This window comes from Phoenix dactylifera, chromosome 1 (genome assembly GCF_051530095.1).
Source record: "Phoenix dactylifera cultivar Ajwa chromosome 1, Ajwa_hap1_PhDact_Kaust_v1.1, whole genome shotgun sequence".
Lineage (NCBI taxonomy): Eukaryota > Viridiplantae > Streptophyta > Magnoliopsida > Arecales > Arecaceae > Phoenix > Phoenix dactylifera.
In genome coordinates, this window is record NC_143190.1 from 58879483 (window position 1) to 58891255 (window position 11773).

An 11773-nucleotide genomic window follows, 5' to 3' on the forward strand; every position below is an offset into this window, starting at 1 on the left:
GAATTTTGTTGAACCATTTTCTCATTATGTCTAGTGTTTATGTGTGTTCCATTGACTATAATGCTCCATAAATTATAATCAACTGATTGTATAAAAATCCGCATGCGTATTTTCCAATGTGTATAGTTTATGCCATTAAATAGTGGAGGTCGATCAATTAACTGTCCCTCTCCTAGGAAACTGTCTATTTGAGTTGTCATGATCTTTGGCTCTTTGACGGTTAGGTCAAAACAAAAAAAAAAGGCAAGGAATTATAGAGCACCTGCTCTGATACCACTTGTTGCCCGAGGTGACAACCCAAGAGGGGGGGGTGAATTGGTTTCTTCTAAACTTTTGGTGTTTTAAAAGTTTTCTTAATTAAGTGCGGTGAATGCTTTCTTAAATTACTTGAATGAATTAAACTAGAGTAAAGATGAAAGATAATGCAATAATAAGCATAAGAACAAGCACAACACAAACACAGCGATATATAGTGGTTCGGTGCACCCCAAGGCACCTACGTCCACTCCCCAAGCGTCCCCTTGGGAATTTTACTATAACCCCTCGGATTACAGTAGGATTGTTTTCCGGGCTCACAATCCAAAACCTTTACAATTTGGTTTTTCGGGATCACCAAGAACCTATGTTGGTTTTACGGGCTCACCAACAAACCTTCACAATTGGTTTTACGGGCTTACCAAGAACCTACGTTGGTTTTACGGGGTTACCAACAACCTACGTTGGTTTTACGGGCTTACCAACAACCTACGTTGGTTTTACGGGCTTACCAACAACCTACGTTGGTTTTACGGGCTTACCAACAACCTATGTTGGTTTTACGGGCTTACCAACGAACCTTTGTTGGTTTTACGGGCTCACCAATGAACCTTTACACTTGGTTTTGCGGGCTCACCAAAAACCTATCCCGTTGGTTTTGCGGGCTAACCAACCAACCTTTACAAGAGATTAACAAACAAAAAGAAAGATTTAAACTCCTAAATGAGCAAATGAAACAATATAAGCTACAAAGAAGAGTTAGAAAATATTTATCGCTTTGAAGTGGCTTCTCTCTTCTTTGTCAAGGATGCTTCACTCTTCAAGGGAGGATGGAGCTCTTGATGACTCTTTGAATCTGCTCAACCCTTTTCTTTTGACTCTTGAATGAAGCACTTGGATGAAGCTTGCCTTGCTAGGGTTCTTTCTTGAATGCACTTGATGTATTTTTTCAAAAGCTTGCTTCCTCTGATGAATACTCCCTCTTAAATACTTCTCCAACCTCCAAATAGTCCTTTCTGACCGTTGGATTGAAGAAACTAGCCGTTTATAGCCGTTGGGAGTCCAAAAAGCATTTCTGCACAACTAGCCGTTATGTTCAGCCCGTGTTTGGGTCGGCTCAACCTGTCCTTGGGTCGACCCAACCTTCACTTGGGTCGACTCAACCATTTCTTGGGTCGACCCTATCAGAAAACACAGAAACTTGAAATTCAGCCTTCTGTTGCCTTGGGTCGACCCAACCTTTCTTTGGGTCGACTCAAACCTTGGGTCAGCTCAACATTTTTCTTGGGTCGACCCAAACTCAGGAAAATCAGAACCTTGAATTTCAGCCTTTCTTCACTTGGGTCGACTCAACCTTTCTTTGGGTCGACTCAAGCTTGGGTCGACTCAACTTCATCTTGGGTCGACCCTCTCAGTAAATCCAGAGAACCATTTTCTGAGTTGTTTGAGGATCTTGATGTTTGGGTCGACTCATGCTTTCCTTGGGTCGACCCAACTCACTGTTCATCTGTGTCATTTTTGCAGAAGTGTGCCAAATGCTTTCTTGATGTGCCGGGGTCGACTCAAACAATCTTTGGGTCGACTCAATCCACACTTTGCTGCATTCTCAAGGTTAGATTCATTCAAATGAACAAAGACATGTATCTATATCAATTAAACAAATATACTGAGAGTAATGAACTTATAAATGAAGTATCAATTTAACTTATAGCATGCTCTAGATAATTGCTTGTTAATCATCAAAATAACACTATCATCCTCAAATTTATATATTATAAAATTGACACCCAACAAAGTGTACTTGAAGACATTTGTAAGTGTTAAGAACATACCTACCTAGATAAATGGACTGAGTACCTGTTAAGATTATTAAGAACATCCTAGTTGGGAGATCTTGGAGCTCGTCAACTTTCCTACGAGTATAGCTCTCCCCAAGCGCCACCTCCACCTATTTCATGGCTAACTTTCTCAACATCAAGAGACACAACATGAACAGATAAACTAGGGTTAAGTTTAGTCTCAGTTTTCTAAAATTTATTGAAATTTGGTATGGTTTTGTTATGACCATGGGCAATCTGTTGTCGAAGAGGGTGTGGAGGAGAACAGGGAGAAGGTGCGTAATTCTCAAGTGAAACATCGGTTGCATGATCTTAAGATTGGCATCAAATTTTGAGCTTCAACAAGCTGACATCGTGCTGGCTTGAGAATACATGTGCTGAGCTCGAAGTGGAGTTTCGAAGCTCTTGTTGGGCTTGAGTCAGCTCCTTTTTTTTATAAAAAAAATTCGAGCCGAGCTTTAATAGTTTTGCTTGTATTTGGTTTTTGATCGACACAATTAAATATGACAATACCTATAATAGATAATTAGGAACTAGAGATTCAATCAAGTTTCATCTAGGAATCAACATCCTCGTAGCCAAATAATGAGTGGATTTGGTATATAAAGTAAATATCTAACCAAAGACCTGTAAGTAGGGTTGCAAGTGGGTAAGATTGGCTAGGGCATGCTTGAATGTGATCTTCGATTCTAAACATGAATCTAATCCATTAGCTGATCAAGTTGGTTCAGTTGGGTCCATAGAAAAGATTTTTGATCCAATGGGTCATTTGGGTCTAGTTGGGGTTAAGTACGATTCAAACCCAACATGAAATGTTCATACTCGGGTTGGAACTAGGTTGGATCCGATTTGTACTTCAAATCAAACATTTAATTTTTAGTTTATAACTAAAATATAATAGTTGATAATTAAATATAAAATTATGAGTTTTTTAAAAAAATAAAAAGAGCCAACTAAATTGAATTTTCATTCAAGAATTTTATTTTCATCCAAGTAATTAATTATTCTTAGGTTTACAATCTATGATTTTTAATACATATTTATATATAAATAAATTTGAGAGTATTATAAATAAGAATTCATCAAAATAAATAATAAAATATAAATATTTTAATATAATTAAGTGAAAATAGATGAGAGAAGTTGTGATTATTGAGATAAAAAGAGAGATATTATTTTAAATGAGAGTTTATTTAATAAATTGAAAAAGTTATTTAGAATATGGGAGAAGAAGATTTGTATTATATGAGTTTATGGGTTGAATAGGATTGGATTTTGATTGGATCGGATTTGTGTTGAATCGGGTCTATTTTTTATTAACCCAAATTAGATCCACATGAGGCAGATTGGGTGGGGTTGGGATTAAAAATGCAAGACCCAGATGCAGCACAGATTTTAGATCGGTCCGATTCTTGAACCCATCCCAATCCTTGTGTTTCAAAAAGGGCTAGATCGGGTCTAATCGGGTTGGGACTGGATCGGGTCATGCATGGAGACCCGAATCCGATCCATTTGCAGCCCCTGGGCTATAAACTGGTTTCCATGGCTCCGATTCAACCCAGTCCTTTATTCATCTCCCTCCCCAACCTTTTTCCCAGGTCTCGCTATTCGATCATATCTCTCGAAGAAGACGATGGAACGGAGCTTCGATCCGGCGACTCTTGCCCGTAGCCGGCTCGCCGTCCTCTCCGCCCATTTAGCCGCCGCCGCGACATCCCCCGCCTCCTCCTCCGGTGATCTCCCGCCGATCCTCGAGACCTCCCCCGCCTCCCGGCAGGAGATCGTTCTCCCTCCGGGGAACCTCGGCGGCTCCTTGACAGTTGTTGACGGAAGAACCGGGAAAAAATACGAGCTCAAGATCTCCGAGGAAGGGACCGTCAAAGCCACCGATCTCAAAAAGGTACGAAAAGTTCCCCACCCAAGGTCGTCTTAACTTTTTTTTTCGGCCTCTGGATGCCTATTTGAGAGTTTTTTTTTTTGATTTTTTGGGTTAAATTAACTAGATTCATCTGGCTGAAGAAAATAAAATTCTTGACTTGTGTCATACATCTATTCTTAAATTTTGTGATATTTAGTTAAAAAATCGCCTTTTGGTAAACAACACGCAAATGAAATAAACGAAACGTAAATGAAAATTTATCCACCATTGACTTATTTTAGTCGTTGTAGCTTCTGTGGTTGTTGGAACAGTAATATATTTTTATTTATTGTCACAGAGTGGTTGGTGGCTGTGATGGTTTGTTTAGATTCCAGAAATTTGTATAGTCATTGAAATCACATGCACGAATTTTGACTATGGTAGCTTTCTGTTTTGTATTTACCTGGCATGCAAAGTTGCTTTGGCTGATGTTAGTTTTCATTGCGGGTTATGACAGATAGCAACCGGAAAACAAGACAAGGGGCTTAAACTATATGATCCAGGCTACCTTAATACGGCTCCGGTCCGTTCGTCCATCTGTTATATTGATGGAGATGAGGGGATTCTTCGGTACAGAGGTTACCCAATTGAGGAGCTAGCTGAGAGCAGCACATTTGTCGAGGTGGCCTATCTCTTAAGTGAGTGTCCTACCTACTAACAAGTTTATTTGAATCAGTTAGTTCATCTATATGGTCTAAGTTCCGAACTTGCTTGCTTTTCAGTGTATGGGAATTTGCCTTCTAAGAGCCAATTGGCAGACTGGGAGTTTGCAATTTCTCAGCATTCTGCTGCTCCTCATGGTCTTTTGGTAAGTCCCTTAGTGCTTGAATTTATGTTCCCATCACTGTTCTGGAGTACTAATGCCAGTAACCACCAATTAGTTTTTATGATGAAAATGATGTTTACATTTTATGAATAAAATGATTTTTATATATACTTGAGTTGCTAATAGCTTAGTCACTGATTTTTCTCTTTTGCAGGACATTATACAATCAATGCCTCATGATGCGCACCCAATGGGTGTACTCGTCAGTGCAATGAGTGCACTCTCTGTGTTCCACCCAGATGCCAATCCTGCTCTCAGAGTGAGTATAAATATTTAACAAGTGAAGTAGTTTGAGATGCAACAGCCACTTTTTTTACTTCAATTGCTTAGACACACTGAACATTTAAATTTGGTATTTCATGTAGGTTAAGTTCTTGTTGGAAAAAAAGGTACAGTGTGTGTGTATTATATTGATAAAAAAGAAAGAGCAGTGAGTGAGGATTGGAAACATACATTGAGGAGAGTTCCTGCAACAAGTGTACCCAAAAATTAAAAAGAATTATGGAAGGAAGTTTTTGTCCGGCAGACCACACTGTGACATAGATGAACAGTCAGATATTTACAATTAGCAGGATCTAAAAAGATATGCTTAAATTGATGTAGCCATGCTCGATTTATTTGTATCTTGACTTCTTATAGACTTTGAATTCCTCGTGTTTCATACCTCTGCTTCATGCACTAGGTGTAACCACCCTCCACATGAAGCCAAAGTTCCACAAGATGAGAAACCTAGTTCTATTCATCACTTAGTTATTTAAGATATGAAAATTGTATACTACATATCTAAGAGATGAAGAGTGGGATATATATTTTTCATAGAAAATAGGTAGATAGGTGGAGAGCTAACATAAAAATCTGCTAAAAATGATAATATTAAGAGAAGCATGTTATGCAACAAAATATCTTTTGTTTCTTCTTTATCATGCATCGGACATGTATTGGTTTTGGTTAGCTGTAATGTGGTATCCATAGCGCATGTGGTTCCAGCAGACATAGGTACCAGATACTAGCTGATCACATTGTGCTAATTACTCAAACCAGCACCTATGAAGCTGCAAGGACTTCTGAGAGGGTGACATCAATTGACCATGTTAAGTTAAATGGTTAATTTTTTTTTTCAAGTCCTTATCCAGCCACTTTTTTTTTTAAGAAAAAAAAAAGAATCTATGCAAGTAAATTTCGGTGTTTCTTTCCTGAACATGTAGCTGGATTTTCTTTACATGCTCCTTGTAAATTAGCACTAAATTCTTCATAATTTAATTATATAGGTCTTTTGCTTGTTGTTATTATTTCTAAAAGGTCTCCTTATGGATGTTTGTGCTTCTTGGCTACCCAGATGTATTGCATCTTATTCACTCTTATGTATTGTCACCCATTCCGTTTCTTTTGAAACCACCATCTGAATCTCCAGACATCCCTTGATCTATCAAAACTCATCAGACATCTTTTGATCTTTGTCTTCTTCTTCTTCTAATTTACAATATGCAGCATCTCATTAGTGATCAATTAAGCATGCATGTTAAACTCATATGGCATCTGTGTGAAGAATCCTGAATGTATGTATTCTTTTGTTCATGTAGGGCCAAAGTCTTTATCAGTCAAAGCAAGTAAGAGACAAGCAGATAGTGCGGATACTTGGAAAGGTGTGTCCTGTGTTCTTTCCCTTTTCTGGCTTGCAATTTTTTTGTGGGTGGCCATTTATACTGGTCCAGTGAAGCTGGTTAGTTCCATGTTTGCATCATAGTATCTGCTGGGTTAAGGTTTTGCCTGACCAGTATAAATGGAATAAGGCTTGAATTTTAAAGTTAAGGATGTGCTTGGTATCTACCATTTTTTATAGAAACCATTGATTTTGTAATCTCTCACCTATTGATTATGTATATTTTATATCTACAGGCACCCACTATTGCAGCAGCAGCCTATTTGAGAATAGCTGGAAGGCCTCCAGTGCTTCCTTCGAACAACCTTTCTTATTCAGAGAACTTCTTGTATATGTTGGACTCTTTGTAAGTGTTCATGCTACCATGTCTTCTTTGCAGTACTTGTTCTGATGTTCATGCATGTATAAATTTCGTTTGAAGATAATTAAAGCACCTAAATGATAGGGGGAAAGAATTGCTAGACATGGCGGATGCTTATGCATTCGAGCTTGAGTAAGAAAATAATCTTGCTACTCTTGAAAGCTTGGTCCCCTCATTATATTTCTTGGAAATGCAGGGGTAATAGGTCTTACAAACCAAATCCTCGACTTGCTCGAGCACTTGACATTCTATTTATACTGCATGCGGAACATGAAATGAACTGCTCTACAGCTGCTGCAAGGCATCTTGCATCAAGGTTCGCAACCTGATCTAGAACTTTAACCCAGATACTCAAATGTTGTCGCTCATTTCGGGTGTGACATTCACAGTGGTGTAGATGTCTATACTGCTATTGCTGGTGCTGTTGGAGCATTGTATGGCCCTCTGCATGGTGGGGCAAATGAGGTGAGGCATAGAACTCCATATCCTGTGAGCTTATAGTCCACATGATTTTTATTTAATCAAACCTGGAGATGAGTGAGAAGTGCATGATTTGAAATGACCCATTCTCTGGGAAACCCAACTTTATTTGAGTTAATTTTGGCAAGAGGATTGTACCACACAAATTAAATTTTGTGTTTTGAAAGTATAATAGAACATTATATTTGTTAAATGAGTCTGCTCTGGTCTAAACTTATTCAACTGGCTGGTCTTTTTGGCTGAAGTGGAAAATTTTATCAATCATAAATGTTGATAATATCGCATATGGCTTTCTGGCACAGTGGAAGAATGTAATGTATCAAAGGATCCTCTCAGGTTTATATCTTGGCTACATTTTCTATTTTGAAGTATAAAATCTGTTATTAGCTACCATATTGGGCCCAGTAGTTTAGTCTGAACGGTCCAGTTTATCAGTATCATCTAACTTGAAGGTTGGAGTTTGGATCACGTTGTTTTCAGAACCAATCTGGGAAATTGCCTGCATCTGTGGACCTGTAAATTCTGTTTGACCATGTTCATTTTTCTGCCATTAATACATTGGTTTGATTTGTTAACTGCAGGCTGTCCTTAAGATGTTGAATGAGATTGGAACAGTCGAGAATATTCCAGAGTTTATCGAAGGTGTGAAAAGCAGGTATGTTATGCTTTTGCAGTTTCATGATTACCCAAACAACAGTCGTTAGCTGCCTATGGATTCTTATTATTTTTCATTGAATTTTCCAAAACATGGTTGTACATAGGAAGCGAAAAATGTCAGGTTTTGGCCATCGTGTATACAAAAACTATGATCCTCGTGCTAAAGTTATCCGCAAGTTGGCGGAGGAGGTCTTCTCAATTGTTGGACGGGATCCTCTCATTGAGGTTTTTTTTTATCTTCTCTACATGAAAATATATATTTCTATGACTTTATATAGTGAGATTTTACCGATAAGGTTGTGTTACATATGCCTGGGTTGTGGCTGTCCTAGCGCAAGTATCTGTGCTTATTGTCAGATATGACATATTTTCGTTGGTATTATGCTCTCAATATTATGGTTGCTTAAGCTTGCCTGGCTTTAAGCACCAAGTATACTTGTTTTGGTGTCTGATAATTTTGCAAGCAATTATCTTTTTGGTAGAGGAGGTGCAAGATTGAAGTCAGTAGGTACTGATAATCAGCTAAATGGTGTGCACAAAACAAGTGGTAGTGACAAGTGGATGTATGGGAGTCAATGTGCGCGTCTGAGCTGCATGATATCTTCTTCTTCTTCTTCTTCTTCTTTTAAAAAAAAGAACATTCGTTTTTTTTGGGCTTTAAGCATGAGTGTGTGACCTAGAATTTAAGTTCTCTGTTGGCACATGCAAATTTTGGATAAACTAAACTTGCTCATGGTCTTCTCTCTGTGTAGGAACCACTAGATTTTTTCCTTTTTATCTTTTTCAAAAATTACTTCTAAAGAAGTCTGAGTTTATTTTTGTACTCAGATCCCCAAATAGGCATATGGACTTGCCGATGTTGGTTCGAACATGGGGACCTTAACTACAGACAAAGCCAATGGCCATTTTTTGACTGAATGCTCATTCTTACAAGGACTTTTTCTACAGCTTTGGTACATATAGTATACTATAATAGTACCATCGAGAGTTCATTTTGCTATCATGCGCTCTTTTCAGGTAGCTGTTGCATTGGAGAAAGCTGCATTATCAGATGAATACTTTGTTAAGAGAAGGCTATATCCTAATGTTGATTTCTACTCTGGCTTGATTTACCGGTATGCTTGAAAATATCTGCATCATTTTTTCATGATAATTTTGCTAGTAATTAACTAATTGTGAATCAGGGCAATGGGATTTCCGACGGAGTTTTTTCCTGTTTTGTTTGCAATCCCTCGTATGGCTGGATACTTAGCACATTGGCGAGAATCACTTGATGATCCTGACACGAAGATTATGAGACCCCAGCAGGTATATTCCAACATACATCGAAATGATCCTCAACCTCTTTCCTGATGTAAGCTTCAAAAAGTATACCTTCGTAGCACAGTGAGAAAATGTCATGTGTTCATGGTTTTTGGCGTGGAGATTATAAAACTATTGAGAATTCTTTCTTCTTTTGTGTTCTTCTAGTTTTGTTTTGTTGATTGGGAAGAACTAAAATAGAGGGTGAATGCAGGTTTCAATTCTAAGGTCTTTGAGTTTGAAGGGCTTTGTGGGTCTAATATATTAGGGGTGGATCTGTAATGGGGAAGAATAAGGTGGTCTCTGAAAAGCTTAGGACATTTGGTAGAGAAGATGTAGGTGATGGTTCTTGGTAACACTAGGTAGGAGAAGAATTACCTGGGCATAGATTGTCCTTGCAAATGGACTCAATTTTGATGGCCATGCCAGGTGTTAGGGAGGGACTGGATGCACGCATTGTTGGGATCTTTTGAATTCTCTTAGAGGATTACATGAAAGAAACTGAGTAATTTGTAGTAGTTAACGCAAGACTGCACATGCATGTCCTTAGGATTTTGGTCACCATGTTGGCAAAAATATGGAGACTCATTCAAGGCTCTGTTCCATAAACTTTGTCACTTATGACAAGTAACCTATGTGTGAACCTGGTGGTTTCTATTTTCTAGTGTCTTTCCAACTCTGTGATCACAGCAATACTGACTGATTTTTTTTCTTCTTAGTGTTGTAAATATGTAATATTTTCTACAAGGCATATGCAAATATGTAATAATCAGCATTCCTGTAGATATCACTGACTGATTTTTTTTCTTCTCAGTGTTGTAATATGTATTTTTCTTAGCTTGTCTGAGTACATTTTACAAATGTTGATATCAGTTTTCTGATGAGTACATTCAATATGCACTCGACCAAAAACATGACCAATAAGCCTTAAGCTAGCAATTACTGTGCCTCACTAATGGCAGTTAGAGATTGTTTTTTTTCTGTTTTTTGTAGTGAAATTTTGGTGTGTAAGAATCTTAACTTTCCTTCCAAGTTCTTTTAGATACATGTCTTGCCTTATAGACCCCATAAATATTGCTATTTTTTCTGGTATCTTATTTCACAGTGCTCTTCTCCATAGTAGTCTGTCAGTCTTCAGGAAGTGTCCATGTCAAGATTTCTGATAGCAATGAGTAGTCCCTTTTGATCGTTCCTCAAATTTTCAGTCCCTCGCCTTCTCGGTGTCCAAGAGTTTTCATTATCCTACTTCATATGAGAAATCTGTTATTGGGGTCTGTTATGTTTCCATGAATGGCCAGCTGATAAAAATGGCAAGTTTAAAAAGCTGTGAGATGCTATCCAATCTGTCCTCTCTCTAGTAAAGGTGGATACCAGGTGTTTATTCTTACGTAATCAATCTTTTGCATGGAAGAGGCGCCCCTCCATGTTTCTTCTTGAAGCATTTTCGGCTGCTGCTATGAGAGCTGAAACTCTTCTTTTAGTTTTCATTGGCTGATATGCAGTCTTTCAATAAGCATGTGCTATTTCTTCCAGGAAAATATCAACTTGCTTCTGGAATTTATGCCCTTAACATGTCTGTAATTGCTTCTTTCTTTATCCTGGCTGATCTTCTAGGTCTATACGGGCGCGTGGCTCCGCCATTATATGCCTCCCAAAGAGCGAACCTCATCAGCTGAGACTGACAAGCTTGGTCAGTTGGCAATTTCAAATGCAACAAGGAGGCGTCTGTCAGGGTCCGGGGTGTAGACCGCAGGAAAGTGTATGATAAAATTCCTAAGCATCAATTTCGTCCTTGTGTCTTAATTGCAGGATTGATGCCGAAGCTTTGAAGATGACTGTTTCAGCAAACTTTCATGATCAGATGTCTAAAGCAAGTTCTTTTGCAGCTATTTTATTTTTTTTCTTTTCTATTTTTCATTTTCCTGAATGGCTGATGTATGCAGTATTTTCTTGCTTCTTGTTATTTATGTGATAATTCGGATGCTATAATAAATAAGCAAGAAACGGAATCATGAAAAGCATACAGTACAATCTATAAACTATTTACTGACTGATATTGTGCTTTCTAGTTGTGCATACTACTGTTTTTCACAATAGAAGCACATCATTCAAAAGTCGAGGGTCTAATTGTCAGTGCATTTAAATAAGAATTTTTATACCAGATTTAGATCATTACTATCAGTTAAATATTTTCCTTGTCATAGAATTAATGAACTGCATTGCGTGATGCTCTTTTAATTTGTATGGTTCTCTTTGAAAAAGCAACTTTTTAATTTTTTGGTCGGAGTCTCGTCAATGGCTGCCGTGGGGAATGGGTCGGATGTGTTAGATCCCACGGATTTGGACGCAGGCAGGTCTATAGTTGTCGAGAAATTATATCTTATACTTTGCGCACAATGAGGCTGTGTACACTACCAATCATAGCCACTCGATCCAGTGGGCCTCATTATCAAGTACTGATCTTGAGGCACAGTTA

The 11773-nt window shown here is 38.1% G+C and overlaps 1 protein-coding gene across 1 annotated transcript; it reads left to right on the forward strand.

The window, feature by feature from the left end:
• Positions 1–3638: 3638 nt before the first annotated feature.
• On the forward strand, positions 3639–11318 carry LOC103723409 (citrate synthase, glyoxysomal). The gene is made up of 13 exons (XM_008814315.6): positions 3639–3993; positions 4469–4649; positions 4734–4819; positions 4992–5096; positions 6418–6480; positions 6734–6843; positions 7055–7174; positions 7248–7323; positions 7920–7993; positions 8100–8220; positions 9013–9110; positions 9180–9303; positions 10912–11318. Exons 1-13 carry the CDS (start codon positions 3727–3729, stop codon positions 11041–11043), a joined length of 1557 nt encoding a protein of 518 aa, XP_008812537.2. The 5' UTR covers positions 3639–3726; the 3' UTR covers positions 11044–11318.
• The last annotated feature ends 455 nt before the right edge of the window (positions 11319–11773 follow it).